This window comes from Culex pipiens, chromosome 1 (assembly GCF_016801865.2).
Source record: "Culex pipiens pallens isolate TS chromosome 1, TS_CPP_V2, whole genome shotgun sequence".
Lineage (NCBI taxonomy): Eukaryota > Metazoa > Arthropoda > Insecta > Diptera > Culicidae > Culex > Culex pipiens.
The window spans coordinates 69,851,201-69,868,411 of NC_068937.1; the positions used below are offsets into that span (position 1 = coordinate 69,851,201).

General features: G+C 44.7%; 2 protein-coding genes across 2 annotated transcripts in view; both read left to right on the forward strand.

Moving 5' to 3' along the window:
• Window positions 1-5,651: 5,651 nt before the first annotated feature.
• On the forward strand, window positions 5,652-12,804 carry LOC120427313 (uncharacterized). Its single transcript, XM_039592167.2, is given in 1 exon segment — window positions 5,652-12,804. A coding segment is annotated over 1 exon segment (2,151 nt). The 5' UTR covers window positions 5,652-8,571; the 3' UTR covers window positions 10,723-12,804.
• A 2,348-nt stretch (window positions 12,805-15,152) lies between these two features.
• The window catches only part of LOC120427310 (regulating synaptic membrane exocytosis protein 2), a gene marked incomplete at its 5' end in the record, with an annotated part of 92,695 nt that continues 90,636 nt past the window's right edge, over window positions 15,153-17,211 (forward strand). Inside the window, 3 exons of the mRNA XM_039592162.2 lie at window positions 15,153-15,435; window positions 15,495-15,726; window positions 16,299-16,520. Coding sequence (XP_039448096.2) covers window positions 15,153-15,435; window positions 15,495-15,726; window positions 16,299-16,520 — 737 coding nt within the window. The remainder of the gene's footprint in view (window positions 15,436-15,494; window positions 15,727-16,298; window positions 16,521-17,211) is intronic.

The following is a 17,211-nucleotide window of genomic DNA, read 5'->3' on the forward strand; positions in this document are numbered from 1 at the left end:
GAAACACCAAAGCCACAATTCACTTTCTTACTTTTTGTTCACCACGTGATCCACACTGCAATGGCGGCTTTCAGGAGCTCTTCTTCAGCTGATCGCACCACGCTGTCCGCGCAGCGATGGCGACCGTCGCACACTTTTTTGTTCTTCAACGCTAGTTCAGGAATCACTTTTTGTCCATACACTGTTCACGCAGAGCTACACGCGCCAACGTCGCGTGGGTCGACATCGCGAAACGGTCCACACCGATTCAGGAACAAAACAGCAAACCGGAACTGGTTCACTTTTCTTTTTCCACTATTCACTAGCGACGGTGGCTCACCAAAGCTCACCACCGTGCTCTTCCGAAAGACCTTCGGGGCTTCTGGGGAGTCTGGAATGAATCCGGTACGGCCACGCTTGACCGTCCAACACTTGCAGCAACCACGTGCTCTTCCGAATGCTCCGATGAGCTTCGGGGGCTTTCGGAATGAATCCGATTCACTTATCACTCTCACTAGCACGGAAACACGTGCTCTTCCGACCACTCCTCTGAGCTGGACGGGGTATCCGGGATAAACCGGCACTTGATTCGTCAACGACCTCGTCAGACCGTAAACGCAACACTTCTAGTTCTTTTCACTTTCACTACACAACTACTTCCGGTCGACACCGGATCGATATCCACCGGGGTGAGGCAACCACAGGCCTCGCGGGAGCGACGGCGGCTCGCACAGGAGCTCCACACCGCGCCAGTCCAGTGCTCGTGAAGAGCGGAGGTTCGCTTCGAGGCCGCCGGAATGAATCCGGCTCGAAGGCGACCAAACATGTCTACGCCAGACACCTCTTCGAGCCCAGTCCAGTGAAGGAAGGGCCAGTGGACTGTATTAGAGTTGGAAGCGGAACTTCTTCGGATGGTGGATAGCGATCAAGTCGAGCGGGGTCACGGTACACTTACCAACGTGGGGGTTTATTGCAGAAAGAGGGTTTTTACATGGTTCGGTCGGGGTTTTATAGACCAGGGGCATCTATCCAGAACAATAGGGATTAGGGATACAAAAGAGCAGTAGAGAAGATCTTCTTGGGGCCGTGTGCAATTCTAAAGAGCAAGAGAATCTATTCTTTTGCCGTGTGCAACGCAAGTGCAGAATGGGGCCCTTAAGGGTCACACATCGTTTCGGCCCCAACAGTGAGGTTTTGGGCTAAACACTTATAGCGGCGTTTGATCGCTTGACAGAGGTGTTTACGGAGCCCTTGTTCGATTCCGCCACGTCCTAGACATCCTCCCGCAGCTGGTCCGGGGGCGATGCAATGAATGTATGCAATCGCCGACAGCTATCCGCCTACTGCAACCCGCCCGGTAGCTGGCAGCTAAGCTCCGCAGGGACCCCACAGTGGTTCAAAAGGCTGTTTTGACGAACTTAATTGATTAGAGCAAAAAGTAAGCATTTTCGTGCTTTGACATGTTCTACAACTTTGTTCAGCGTTGTCATGGCCTACTTTTGGTGAAATTTGTTTTTCAAAATACTCATCACAGCAGGCTATGGAATTTCTAACTTTTGACAGTTAAGAGATAGAGCTTTGGTGTCTTCGGCAAAGTTGTAGGGCTGAAAATTTCCACAAACTTTGTCGAAAACGCCAAAGCTCTATCTTTGCGTTGAATACCAGTTTTGGAACCTTTTTCATAAATCCCTACCAAAAGCCAGTTTTTTGACTAAAACTATGTTGAATTTTGATTTTAGACGATTACAATGTTCAAAAGAGTTGTCAGTAATATCAAAACCAACAACTTTGTCGAAGACGCCAAATTGATAGGAGCTATATGTGATGAGTTATAGCAAGATTTCTTGATAATTTAGCTAGTTTTCGAGCTCGGTATACAAAGCCTCGGGCAAATTTGGGCAAAACCCCATACAATAGGCTTTTAGTATGACTATTCCACTACAAAATGTCGGGTGAATCATTCGTCCGAAGGTTTACGGTCATAGATTTCCGAGCATTTTAATTTATTTTATTTTTGATGACTATTTAAATGCATTTAAGACACTTTTAAGGCACATAAGCCATTTTTGCGATTTATCCGGACACATGAGGCGTGTAGGCCAGACTCTTGTGAAAATTTTGATGTATTGGAAGTCTATTTTTGGAAACTATGGGCTAATAAATAATATGAATGTTTGAAATAAATTACTGTATTTGCAACACTAGCGTTATGACGTTGACTAGATGTCTAGATTCGCCGATTAGCTCTTTTGGAAGAGTTTTTTTTTTCAAAGAAATTCCCAAAAATGCACTGCATAGCCTCAAAAATAGACTTCCAGTACATTAACATTTTCACAAGAGCGTGTACGGCAGACGCCTTGTGTGTCCGAATAAATCGCAAAAATGGCTTATGTGCCTAAAAAGTGTCCTAAATGCATTCAAATAGTCATCAAAAATAACATAAATTAAAATGCTCGGAAATCTATGACCGTAAACCTTCGGACGAATGATTCACCCGACATTTTGTAGTGGAATAGTCATACTAAAAGCCTATTGTATGGGTTTTTGCCCAAATTTGCCCGAGGCTTTGTATACCGAGCTCGAAAACTAGCTAAATTATCACGAAATCTTGCTATAACTCATCACATATAGCTCCTATCAATTTGGCGTCTTCGACAAAGTTGTTGGTTTTGATATTACTGACAACTCTTCTGAACATTGTAACCGTCTAAAATCAAAATTCAACATAGTTTTAGTCAAAAAACTGTTTTTTGGTAGGGATTTATGAAAAAGGTTCCAAAACTGGTATTCAACGCAAAGATAGAGCTTTGGCGTTTTCGACAAAGTTTGTGGAAATTTTCAGCCCTACAACTTTGCCGAAGACACCAAAGCTCTATCTCTTAACTGTCAAAAGTTAGAAATTCCATAGCCTGCTGTGATGAGTATTTTGAAAAACAAATTTCACCAAAAGTAGGCCATGACAACGCTGAACAAAGTTGTAGAACATGTCAAAGCACGAAAATGCTTATTTTTTGCTCTAATCAATTAAGTTCGTCAAAACAGCCTTTTGAACCACTGTGGACCCCCAGCTGTCCCCACGGTTCACGGGTGTGGGTTTTTTTTTTTTTTTTTTTTTTTTTTTTTTTTTTTTTTTTTTTTTTTTTTTTTTAACAAGGTCGGAATCTGCTATCAGACACCTGAGAATTCATTTCTCAGGTAGTGTGGGGTTGGGAAAACAAAATGAGTTTTCCCGACCCACTAAACCAGTCCTTGAACGCCGTGCCCTTTTCCCCCCGGGACCACCTTTCGGTATAACTTCGGGGGGAGGCGTTGCATTTTCTGCACTAGTCTACTTACAGGATCCATGCCGGGTGCTAGAACCATTTCCTGTTCTACATACATATGAGTCCATGCGAGGGTTTAACCGCGCCCAAGAATCGCGTTGCTTTTGATCGGTTAGTCATATGCAGCCCTCTCCTTGGACCATCGAGACGTGTACCGATTTGGTAGAGCCGACCATCATAACGTGCTCTCCTTCACAGCCACACTCGTGGGTTTTCGACTAGGCTTCTAGTCGTTCCTCCTCTGGTCGTCTCTCCATTTCCGCTGGAGAGCCGAAGTGATCTGCGTCACCGCTCCGACGACCGCATTCCACTTGGCGATGTCGCTGCACATTCTTCGCACCACATTATCCGGGCTGGTGTCTGCTCCGATAATGGCCAGCATTTCGCTTCGCGCTGCCTCGAAGCGAGGGCAGCTGAACACCACGTGCTCCGGTGTTTCCTCGCAATCGACGCAGTCCGGACAGAGAGGAGACTCTGCATGTCCGAACCTGTGCAGGTACTTCCTGAAGCAGCCATGGCCCGATAGGAACTGTGTGAGGTGGAAGGTGACCTCTCCATGCCTTCTGCTCACCCACGTGGATACGGACGGGATAAGCCGATGCGTCCATCTGCCTTTCTCCGTGGTGTCCCACTCACGTTGCCACCTTGCCAGCGATTCGGCTTTCGCAGCTTCCCGGATACCTCTCGTGCCTCTCCGGGTGTAGCGCACGGTGTCCTCCTCCAGTGTGATGCCGATGGGGATCATTCCGGCTATGACGCCAACTGCTTCCGACGAAATGGTCCTGTACGCGCTTGCAACCCGCATGGCCATCAGTCTCTGCGTTCTGTCGAGCAACGCTCGATTTCGCTTCGTCCCCAGCGCCGTCCACCATACCGGTCCGCCGTACCTAAGTATGGACGTCGCGACACTTGTCAAGAGTCGGCGCCTACTGCTCCTGGGTCCAGCGTTGTTCGGCATAATCCTCGACAGTGCCATGATCGCCTTAGCCGCCTTCTCGCAGGCGTAATCGACGTGGCTGTTGAAGTTCAGCCGGTCATCCACCATCACCCCGAGGTACTTGAGCGCTCTCTTCGAGTGCACGACGTGTTCTCCAACGTGTATCTGGGCCTGCTGCACCTTTTTGTGGTTACTAACCAGTATCATCTCGGTCTTGTGGTGAGCGATCCGCAGCTTCACCTCGAGCATCCAGTTCTCGATCATTGCGATTGCCTCCATAGCCAGCACTTCGACCTCCTCGACATTTTCGCCGGTTACCGTCAGCACTATGTCGTCTGCAAAGCAGTGGTGTCACGGTTCGCTTTTGAGCGTATCATAGCCACTCAATCGACGAACCTATCGGGTGAGCGCTTATCGAACGCTCAGAGCGGGGGGTTTGAACGGTTCGCGAACCAAAATTTCGATCATCATTTCTCTGCTCGCTTACCGCTCCGCTCTGAACGAAGTAAAGAGAGCGTTCAGCGAACGGTTCGCCAACGGAGAATGTAGGCACTGATAGAAAAACTTATTTGTTTTCATTCTTCACTCCCACAAAATTGTTCAAATTTTTTAACGATAAAGTTATCAAGGGACCATCCATAAACTACGTGGACACCTTACGGTAAGGGGGGGGGGGGCTATGGCGATTAACCACGTTCCATAGAAAAAAGATTTAATTTGAATGGAAATTGTCCACGATGGGGGGGGGGGTTGAGATTTCTAAAAAAAAGTGTCCACGTTTGTGGATGGTCCCCAAGGAACCAGGGAGTCCTCTGTTGACCCAGAACATAACAACGCAGACCTCTTGCTTGTTATGGTGGTGGACCCATCGATAATAAATCCAGGGAGTCATTGGAAGACCCAGGACATCCCACTGAGTTGTTGCAGCCATGCTCTGTAGCTCTAGCCCTCGATAGTCACTTAAGCCGCCTGCCGTAGCCTTCTGTTGTCAAAACCATGACATGTTTTTCTCTGAGTGCTGTTTTTAGCTCTTCTTGCGAACCGCTCATTGATGGTCCCTCTCACTCTCATTCGCGATGAGAGAGCAAGGGTTCATGCGAACCACGGCAGGCGTTCGGATCGTGGTTCGCTCGTGCTTGGTTCGCAATCATGAGCGAACCACACTTGAGCGTCATGACGTATCGTTTGAACCACGATTCGAGTAAGCGAACCGTGACACCACTGCTGCAAAGCCAACAATCTCTACGCCGTTGGGTAGCCCCAGTGTCAACACTCCGTCATACATTCCGTTCCACAGTGCTGAACCCAGAATGGATCACGGGTGTGTGTGTGTGTGTGTGTGTGTGTGTGTGTGTGTGTGTGTGTGTGTGTGTGTGTGTGTGTGTGTGTGTGTGGCTGTTTTCGTTAAAATCTTACTAGCTATAATGTTGAGGTATACAAATGTAAATTAGTTTATGTGTGTATGAGAGTGTGATGAGTTAATCTATTCTTTTTTCATATTTAGCCCAAAAAATATTTAAAACCGCGTAAAATCTACAGAATCGGTCGATAAATCCAAATCTTATTCAAAATAATCGTTATAGAGTAGTTATTTAATAATTAGGTATACGCGTTCTTGATCATTTTGCTGTCGTTTCGTTAGTCTGTCAACTGTACCAGTAGATTGATACAACCCAAATAATGTGTTAAATTTTCACGGTGAAAAACTCATTTCTATAGAATCGTTTATCGAAAGACACGCTGACATTTAGGATAAACCATTAGCGCGCGTTTTTTAATTTTTCGACTCGATTGTGAGTAGTGGGACCTCGCGGTTACTCTGCAAAGTATTTTTCGGAGCCCTTTTACTTGACATTTTATTTTTCATAAGTCCTTCTTTTATCATCGTTGATTGGAAGGCACGCCGCCGGTTTACTTCGTTTAAGTTATTGTTTTAATTTCATTACAATCGGTTACGTGGTGTCCTGTTTTCTTTTCGATTATATTCGTTGATCGTAATAATTTATTCCAACATGCAGATTTACTATTGACTCATCAAACTATCGATTTTATGAAGAGTAAAGCGTCTTTTATTTACTATTTTTAAAACTTGCTCGCGTAATCTAAATTGTATACAAACAGTAAAAATATACTGATAAGTCCAGCCCATAGCACTACTGCTCGGTTGGCACGCGTTCGATTAAAAAACTTTTTTAAATAATCAATTATTTATCTTTCCGCAGCCGGCTGCCCAAGACTTAAAAAATTTCAACTGATAAACAAAATGCTCATGGTCACATCACTGCCACTCGTGAATCCTGACCTCATACCAATCTACTAACCCCCTCAAAACTCATGTGATACTTTGTCGGAGAAGCAGTCGATTGGGCGGTCTCTATCACTCAAGTATCGTACTAACATTCCCATCCACTTCCCCGTGACTCTACCACTGGTCGTGGCCGGCGCCGGTATTGATCAGCATGATAGGGGCCTTTGAGAAGTTGCGAAGCGAGGAAAGATAGCGCCCATTCATCTTCCACGGCTCGTGGATGTAACTTTTGGAGGTCCTGGTCAATAACGGAGTAGCAACTGCGGGTGGGCACCTATGCTTATGCTTATTAACCCCGTAAAAAAAATCCGATCCGAAATCGGCCGACGGAATCGGTTATAAAAACAACCGATTTTTACCGATTTAGTCTGTGAAAAAAAGAAAATCTGACTCAACCCAATTTAGTCGGTCTATTCGTAGGGCAACTAAAAATCTTACTCCTGACGCATCCCGCCTAAATCGGCAACTGGTTGGTCGAGAACTGGTCGAGAACTGTAAAATTTTTTACGGGGAACCATTTCCGTTTTTACACTCGATCATTCGCACATTAGACTTTGTTCGAGCCTGACAGGATCAGCTCGAAGAAAATTTGGAGTGGTTTTGGCAGCCCTGCGCTTGCTGCGATGACAGTCGTAGCGACGATGGCTGCACAGCCTGCTTTGCTGTCAAAGACGACGGAGAGCGCGCGAAACGGCGTATGCGAGACAGCAAGTGAGCCGAAGCAAGCAACGGCGCGTCGTTGACGACGGCTCAACAGCGAGAAAGAGAAAGAGAAAATTTTGGCGCGCAACGAAGGAGAAGAGGACGAGGAGAAGCCTGCGCGTCGGAACAAGAGCAAGTCTATCGCAAGCAGCCGAACCGGTCGGACGTCAAGCCGAGCGCGTCGCGATCGTCGGAGGAGACACTAGTTTTATTCACTTAATTTAGTTATAGTTATTAAATAGAAAGTAGTGAGAGAAAATCTAGTGTTTTGTTTGCTTGCGGTAATTCCGACCCTCCCAACTGGTTCCCCAAGTCCGCCTGAAGTGAAGCAAGAATACAGTCCGCTCCGATCATGGTCCAAACGAGCCGGATCTGGTGAACCGGGAGTGTGGAGACAGTGCAAGGCGGAGGGTCGTTTCTATCGCGGCAAGTGGGCACAAGGCCCACTGAGTGAAAAAAGACGCCGCGAAGAAAAGTGTGAAGAAGACGCCATCTTGGCTGAAAAAAATGTGCTCGTGAAGACAAAAACGCCATTTTGGAAAAGTGACCAGCGCAAAAGTGCGACGCCATTTTGGAAACGTCCAGAATGCGTCCGAAGAAAGAGTGAAAAAGTGGTAAGCGACGCCATCTTGTATGCGTCCAGAATCTTCTCAAGCTGGAAGTAATTCCGGACAGAAGAATCGAGAAGTGAAGTTCCGGCCAAGAGGACACAAAAGGTCCCCCAAGTACCGTGATTTCAGACTTGGCTGATTTCCGTGCTTGGTTCGGACACTGGGTCCGATCGTTGGTGTCCCTCTTGTGCCGGAAACTGCCCTAAGGCGCCTGCAACAACTCCCGGGAGCGGCGCTGAGTAAGGACGCGTCGACTCCAGAGAAGAAGAAAAGCGGAGGTTGCAGGCAAAGACGGAAGAAGCTTTCGGGAAGTGGTCCTGGAAGTGAACTCCGATAAGTGGAGCGAAACCTTCTGTGAACTTGGTCCGGGAAACAAGACACCCGAAAAGACTTCCGCGAAAGTGGTTCCGGAAAAGGTGCGCAGAACGTTCTGGAAACTGGTTCTGGAAGTTCTGCGCAAAGTACGAGTGAAGCGGGTAGAAGAACCCCAAAGTGAAGGCGAACGGTTCCAGCAGCCGTTCCGAGCTCAGTGCCCTGCCACTGTAGCATCGGTGGTCAAAGTGCTTCGCCCGAGGAAGCCGCCAAAGAAGCTGAGGAACTCGGAGAAGGCGGCCACACCGAATAAGACACCGGAGTAAGATCGGCAAGTTCGGTCACTAAGTGCACTGAGGTATCCCCTGCGGAGCGAGCAGTGAAAAGGTGCTAGCGGAGATGGAGCGGTTCAACGACGTCGTCTACCAGCGGGAGCTGGTTCAAGGTAAGCTCACCACTATTCTTGACAGCTTGGAAGATGCCACGACGCTCACATGGGCAGCGTTGAAGATGTGCCAGAAGGATGTAGAAGCCGCGTACGATGCGTACCACACGGCGTACGGGCAGATCCTTGGCATGGTTCCGTCAACATCACAGGACGAGCAAGATGCCCTCTACGACGCCTTCGACGACCTGCACACAGAGGTCCTGACGGTCATCGAAGAGAAGCTGCTAGAAGTAGGCCAGCCCACACGACGAAGAAACGCGTACACGCCTGGTGTACCACAATAGGTGGACGAGACAACGAACCCAACAACCGCTAAGATCGTCGGATGCGCCAACGAGACGGCCATCGATGAACCCCCGAAGCGTTCCGGGAAGCTGCTGGCAGAGCAGCTGGACACGGAAGATCGGGTACGACCGGAGTTTACCATCCAGCATGGTGAACGGTCCGAGAACGCCAAGACTGAGCAGCACAAGGTCATCGAGACGAACAAGATAGCTGACGTGGAGGATACGTCACAACCTGCCAAGGAGCCACCCGGACAAACCGTAACGGACAACCCGGGTCAGCAACAAATGGCCATGACCGTCAGAAGGGAGCCGGCACAGACGTGCGACGTGTGCGGACTAGGCCAGCACAAGAGCTGGAAGTGTCCGCAGTTCCTAGAGATGGCAGTCCCCCAGCGGCTGATCAAGGTTAAGGAGAAGCAGCTCTGCTTCAACTGCCTCCGGACGGGACATACCTCAGCGCAGTGTGTATCCACCGGAGCGTGCGCGACGTGCATGAAGCGGCACCACACCCTGCTGCACGCCGAGTACTGGAGAAACCCAAAGCAACCGACAACACAAACGAAGGTGGAGCAACCTGGTGCTCCACAACAAGCCGAAACGGATCAAGTGACGCCAGAGGCCAGCTCCTCTGGACAACTAGCGCCGGACGCGCTGTCAGCCGTCGCGGACTTTCGAGACGAACCCTGCAGCCCAAAACCCTGCCGTGGTTTATTGATCACAAGTAAGTTCGACACACACTTGACGAAGAACACTCTGGACATACACAACGCGAACGAGTTGGCTGGCGTCGAAAGGATGCAGCCACGTTCCACCATCTCGGTGATTCCTGCGGGAGTCCAACTCGCTGACAGAGCCAACTTGGTGGCTTTGCGCGAGGTGGGGCTCAGTCAGGACACGGACAGCACCACTGGAAGCAGCGTAGCGCGCAAAGTAGCGGTTCGGGCTCAAGCCACGGCGTTTGAGGACGAACCCGAGTTGGAGCAGCACACCGAAGAGCGTGAAGTTAAAGCCTACAAGACAACAAGTTTAGTGAGTGATCAAACGCAGCAAATAAAGTTTTACCTGCCGCTCCACGCGGAGGTACATTCAACGAAGACGATGCCGGCGTTGGTGCGTACAAGGACGACCTCGGCGCCGTTCACAGCTGCTACCGCTTGCATGCAGCTGATGGTGGGTGAGCGGTTGATGTTTCCAGGAGTTGCAGCACCAGCGAAAGCGAGGCAGATGAGCTGCATTGGAAGATCCCATCCACACGAGCGGTCGGTGTATGCCGACCCACTGAAGCGAGTGACACCTGACGGGCCTGGAGAAAGTTCATGGAGAAGCAGAACAAGATACCGGTTTCCGACAATCGGCATGAAACAGGCAGTACTGAAGTTCATCCCTCGAGGCGTTCAGTCCTTTTGGCAGCCCCTGCGACTGTCAACTGCATCTGTACGAAACAACACGACCTGTAAGTACGGCACGAAGTTAAGCAACATGATGATACAAGTACGCAACTGGTCGAAGCCAACGAAACCCCCTGAAGAAACAACTCAAGACTTGCCTGATCCTCTTGGACAACATACGGGAGCCGGAACGCTGGCCAACCCACGTGTTGGAGTTCCGACCGAAACTGGAAGGCAGAAGTGTGAGCTTTGGATCGCCTGGAGAATGCACGCAATTCTTCGCGGGTGGAGGATGTTCGAGCCTGACAGGATAAGCTCGAAGAAAATTTGGAGTGGTTTTGGCAGCCCTGCGCTTGCTGCGATGACAGTCGTAGCGACGATGGCTGCACAGCCTGCTTTGCTGTCAAAGACGACGGAGAGCGCGTGAAACGGCGTATGCGAGACAGCAAGTGAGCCGAAGCAAGCAACGGCGCGTCGTTGACGACGGCGCAACAGCGAGAAAGAGAAAGAGAAAATTTTGGCGCGCAACAAAGGAGAAGAGGACGAGGAGAAGCCTGCGCGTCGGAACAAGAGCAAGTCTATCGCAAGCAGCCGAACCGATCGGACGTCAAGTCGAGCGCGTCGCGATCGTCGGAGGAGACACTAGTTTTATTCGCTTAATTTAGTTATAGTTATTAAATAGAAAGTAGTGAGAGAAAATCTAGTGTTTTGTTTGCTTGCGGTAATTCCGACCCTCCCATCTGGTTCCCCAAGTCCGCCTGAAGTGAAGCAAGAATACAGTCCGCTCCGATCAGACTTTGTAAAACCTAGACGCTAAATACATAAAGATAAAACCGTGATTCCCCGATTATTCTCACGCGACTATTCTACTGCTGCCAACAAAAGTGACATTTTTTTTTGAAAAACATATCTTTTACGCAGGGTGGCCACCTCGGGAAAAAACCGGGAAAACCGGGAAAAACCCGGGATTTTTATCCACCGGGAGAAAACCGGGAAAAACTCGGGAATTCGACTGACAAACCGGGAAAATATTTTAAGTTTAGTTAAAATTTGACAAAAGCCTCTTTAAATTATTCAATATGTTCTTTTCTCAATTAGAATATTATTCCTGTTATTCTAAATGAAGAATTCGCGAAAACTATGTTTGAATTTGTGTAATAGACTCATGCTTCTTGGTTATGGATGTTTCTTTTTGTGTTGTATCCTATTATATTTTTACATGGCGATTTTTTTTTAATAAAGCAAAATGTTTCCTTTACCAGCGATTATCAACCTGGGGTACATGTACCCCTGGGGGTACCACGATCGGTCTCAGGGGGTCCGGAGGACAAACCCCGCAATGGCGGACATTTGTCCCAAACAAAATATTTGAGAGAAAAAAGAACAAATTGCTTTGATGCAAAAAATAACATCCATGCTTAAGGTGCAATGAATTACGTGCGAATTGTTTTTGACCAATCAGAAAATGTTTAAAAAATATTTGAATGATAAATCTATAATTTGCATTCGCTTAGAAATTTTATGAATTTGAAGTAAAGTGCACCGTTTTTTTTTTTTGTTTTTTTTTTTCTACGAATATTTGTTTCAAATTTGTATATTGTGCCAACTACCATTTACTACAATGTTGGTAAAAATAATCTTATGTTTCATGATTTGGATATTTTCAATTCGACCTTTCTTTGCTAAAATATTAGTTTTGCATAAAATAAAAATTAGGATTTTTTGTAAGTGGAAATTATGGATCTCATGGTACGAAAACAACATTACAGTAAATATCTCTCTAAATTTAAAGATCAAGACATTTCCTTCAAATTGTCACACAAATTACACTATTTTAAAATATCTTTCTTGGTCTGTATCTTAGCAACAAAAGAATGGATCAAAAATGTTCAAAAAAGAAAGCAGAAAAGAAATTTATAGAATAATTTTTCAATTGAAAATAGCTACAACTTCAAAAAAATACTATTTACAAAATTTAAATTTACATAAAAATAAAATTTAAAAAAATATGGGGGATGTTTGTAGAAATTAAAAAGGCAACGAAAATTTAATTTACTAAAAGAATTTCTCCAAGGCATTTTCAGTAGATAGTTTTAAAAAAAACAGGGTACAACATTTTATTTTGAAGCTTTATTAAGAAAACTGATTTGAAGAAATGTACATGGACGTTGTGTGGCCTATCCAGTACATGTTTTTAAACAACTCTAGAAACAAGATTTACGACATTTTTAATACTTCAAAATTCTTTCTTTCTTCGTGAATTGGAATGTAAAAAAATCTCATGCAAACGAAAAATGTCATGTATGAACGCTAGGGGGTACCAGCAGCTTAAGTAACACGAAAAAGGGTACCTAGCCTAGAAAAGGTTGAGAACCGTTGAATTATAATATATTTCAACTTAAAAATAATAATATCATGGAGTTTCTGTTTGTAAATATTATTTTATTTGATATTATTTGAGATTCTCAGCCAGACAAATTATTAAGGACAACTTGCAATATTTTTTTTTGCAAAGTTTTTTTAAATGTCGTTTGAAATTTATGTCAAATTTTCAGATATTTTAATATTACAATATATTTAGAATTCTGCTACAAAAACGTCACTTGAAATACCAAATGGCCAAATCAAGGCCGATGCTAATATTTTTAAAAGTTTTTGTCCCTCGGCTCTGGCCGGGGTCAAGTGGGGGAACAATCCATAGTCTCAACATTTGAATGCAAAAAGTGTTCAAATACATTTTACACTAGTTTATTTGTTTTGTCTTCAAAAAATGTAAGGTAACAAAAATTAAAAAAAAACTAAAGGTGTAAAATTAAAAAAAAATAAAAGATTATTAAATTAACCCAAACATGCTTAAAAATGATTCCAAACGCAAGGGAATTCATTTTATATTGATTTCAGCTGGTTGCACTTAAATTTCAATTGAAATTTTGATGTTTTTTGAAAAATATTTTTTGCCCTCTGATTTTTCGGGGCAACTAACGAATTAACGAGCATTTACATAAATGTTGATAACAATTTATTTTTGCAATTCTTTTCTTTAAAATTAATAAATTGTAGTAATAATTAATCTCATTCTAAAAAATAAAACATTTTTTTTTATTTTGAGGTTATACAATCTACATGTATGATGATGAAAAATCCCAATCATTATGGAAATTAGATGTTTGGATTGGAAACAGATAAAAACGGCTTCGTTTAAAACTTACTTAATTTTTACTCAAGATTTGAAAGCTTTCTTGAGGAATTCAAACATTGAACCAAATGTATGCGTTCAAAAAGTACTAGCGTTAGCCTAAAAAAACATTGTAGTTTGGTTTAAAACATTTCGGAAAATTCCTTCTGGGCTCGGGAGAAAACCGGGAAAAAACCGGGAAATTGAAAATCGAAATCTGGTGGCCACCCTGCTTTTACGGGTTAAATCCCATTAAAAATTCAAATGCAAAACGCCCGCTTCTATTAAGTTCAATGAAGCTCATATTTGGGATTTGAGCTCAGAATGCCCACCGTAACCAGCCCCTTAATGCCCGCCAAAATGTAATTTTTGTTACATCCTACTGAGTTTGATCATAGTAGCTGTTTATAATAGGAATGAAGAAAAAAATGATATCTTGATGAAAATGTACATCTTTGTCCAGAGTTAGACCGAGATTTTAGACGTATTTTTGAGGTCTTAGGTGATATATTAGGTTTTTAAACTTCTAATCGAGATAAAATCAGTTTTCACCGACAGAATATTTTGGGAATCGTTTTTTCTGACTCAGAATAGTCCCCCCAACAACCTCAAGAAGGAATTTCCGTGGTGCATGCAAGTTGCATAATAATCCCCTTATTACCCACCGTGTGACTATGTGTTCCCGGTGAGGTAATTTGTCCAAAGTGGCCACCGGTTCCGGCAACGCGGAGCATCCGTCAAGCATTTTTTTTTAGTTTTTGTCATTCAATCGACATTTCAGCCAATGTTATGAAACGTTATTTGTAGTACATAGGTATACTAACTATATTTGGTCAGTTCAGGGTATCTGTGGCCACTCCGGAACCGATTCCATGGTACCACGCAAATGATTCCGATGATTGTGATATTCAAAATTCGACCTTTTGCTTATCAAACTTCGTAAAATTGAAGTCATTAATCATCTATTATCATGCCGGTGTCCTTTGACTCGATCGGACCACTCCGGAACCGGTTACCGGTGGCCTCGGAGAAAGTGTACTAAGTATAGAAAAAGTCCTTTCATGTGACATATCAATCTTCATGAAATTGAAGATAATGACCACTTAGATGCATGTCGATGCCTTATGATTCAGTATGGAGATATTTTTTTATTCAGGAAATATTTCCGATGCACTTTGGATTGGTTCCGGTTGATCCGTCTTTATACTCCAGTGCGCTTGCAATTTGTAGGCTACAAGATAATACGCAGTTGAAATCCCATTGCACTGTATCCCGCTAGATGTTATCGATTAGAAGATACAAGCCCTCAAAGTTGGTTATTAACGCGTTAATCAACGTGTTATTTAACGACGTTAATTAACGTGCTCCGTTCACGTTAAGATCAACGTAGGCTCCGTTCGCGTTCACGTTTATGGTAACGATTAACGATTCCCTTAAGTTAAACGTCGTTAATTTAAACGTTTCACAGCACAGCTCTTTTTTCGCATGTTCAAAAATTGAAGGGGTCGTACCACCCCCCCGTCACAAGTTATCAAAAAACGGACCTTGGATTCGTGATCAGGGACAAAAGTTACCCCTTAGAACAAAGTTTCACGCAAATCGAAAAGGGGTCGGGACAACTGATGTGTGAGTTGGCGGAGAAAATTACCCAGATGGATTATTGATCTTAATATTTATCAATAATAAATGTGTGCTTTTCACTTCAGGAAGCCTCCTGGCGCTGCAGCGTGTGCCGTAGAAAGATGGCCTCGCGCGTTTTTCTACCACCACAAGAATCAACCGACTCGATTCTCGAGATTCCGGTTCTAGAAACTCTTCAGAGGCGCCATTCCGATGTGAAGTTAGGATCGACTCAGTGTTTGGGCGTATCTAATGGCACTGCACTGGCGCCTCCTCGTAGTCCAGAACTAAGAAGACATTCCGATGTCTCACCAGCTTCGTTGAAGGAGTTGGAAAAACTCAAAGGTCTTTAACAATCCTTGAAATTTGTAAGGCACACTCATGTACAAACCTTATAATTTCAGGCACAAACGCATCTGACACAGAATGGAAAAAGGGTCATAGTGCATGCCCTAGCAGATCTTCGAGCCCCCCTCGACGCATGGAGCTCGAAACAGCTGCTTCTAGAATTGCTTCAAGAAGACCGTCAATGCGCATGACTCGCCAACGTAGTTACGATGATGAGATAAAATCAGTCAATAATGAACCAAGCAAAATAGAACCCATTCTAGGTTTACCAGCTCCCATGCCAAGAAGGTGATGCTTTCAATATTGAGCTTATAAGAACACGATACTATATACAGTATTTGTTCGGTAACTGGGCGTTGTTTAACTGGGCTGCTTTTTAACTGGGCGCTCGATAACTGGGCCATAGCCCAGTTAAAAAGCAGACAAACGTCAAAAAACCAAAACAAACCGAAATGACCGAGGGGTTATAGGATGCCAAAAGCCTGTTCAATAAATAAAAATACTGTTTTCAAACTTTTATGTAATTTCAACTCACAATTAGGAAATATGAAAAGTAAGCATTGTGAATAAATTTGAGAAACATTTATTTTTATATTTCATCAGGAAAATATTATGCATCGGTGGTCCCCTCGTTATTTTTCGTTCAGCCCAGTTAGCGAGCAGCATTCGGTGACTGGGCTACGTTTTCAGCCCAGTTGTCGAACAAGTACTGTACAATGTATGACATGAGAGTTGGTCTGGTGAGGCATAGTCTAGCTACCTTCAAGACCGCTTTATTGTTATTATCTTGACTTGACACTTTGCACAATGGCGCAAATCAAGTTTTCTTTTTTTTAATAGTTTGATGCTATTTTTTATAGAAAATCTGCATACGATGTTTACGCGCCAGGCGTTTTGGCAAGTGCTCTGCAAAATGCCCAGTTAAAAGAGCCTGACGCGCCTGGATCAAGGAGACCTTCGTTTAAAATTCCTGTTGCTGATAACAATTATGATAACGAAGAATGTCCCAGCCCAGATCACATTAACCAAGCAGTATTGACTGTGGATGAGGATCGTAAAACTAGAAGGCGAGGATCTCAACTGTAAGTATTTCTAAATGTTGAAGCAACTAGGCAAAGCTTTCCGAACATTTTTACATCATCAAAATGTAGTTGGCTGATAATAATCATTTAGTCTTTTAAGAAAATAAATATTCCGGGTGTACTAAAGGTACACCCGGTACACTTAACCCCCGGTGGTTGGTCACTTTTTCGTTTGACACTTTTTTAGTTTGTACCCCGCCAAAATCAAACTAAAAAGTGACGAACTGTCACTTTTTACACGGCGCTCACGCACACTATCAAAACAAACTTTTGGTAGTGTTTGTGAACTCCGTGTAAAAGGGGTGTCAAACTAAAAAGTGACCCCGTTAGTTTGACAACAGTTGGTGTCAAACCATCGGGGTTTGAGTGTAGAAACAGCATCATCAACGTGCACTGCCCCCATGAAAAAAAGACCGATGATGAGAAGGAAGCATTCTACGCGACTCTGGAGGAGGTGTATGACGGCTGTCCGCGGCAGGATGATCCTTATCATTGGGGACATGAACGCTCGGTTCGGAAGGGAGGAAATGTTTCGACCGACAATAGGCCCAGAAGTCTTCATGCGGTCACGAACGACAACGGTCAACGCTGCGTCGAGGAACGGTGGCTGCAATCCCGTGGAATGGTGGTCAGGAGCACCTATTTTCCTCGAAAGGACATTTACAAAGCCACCTGGGCATCACCTGACCAA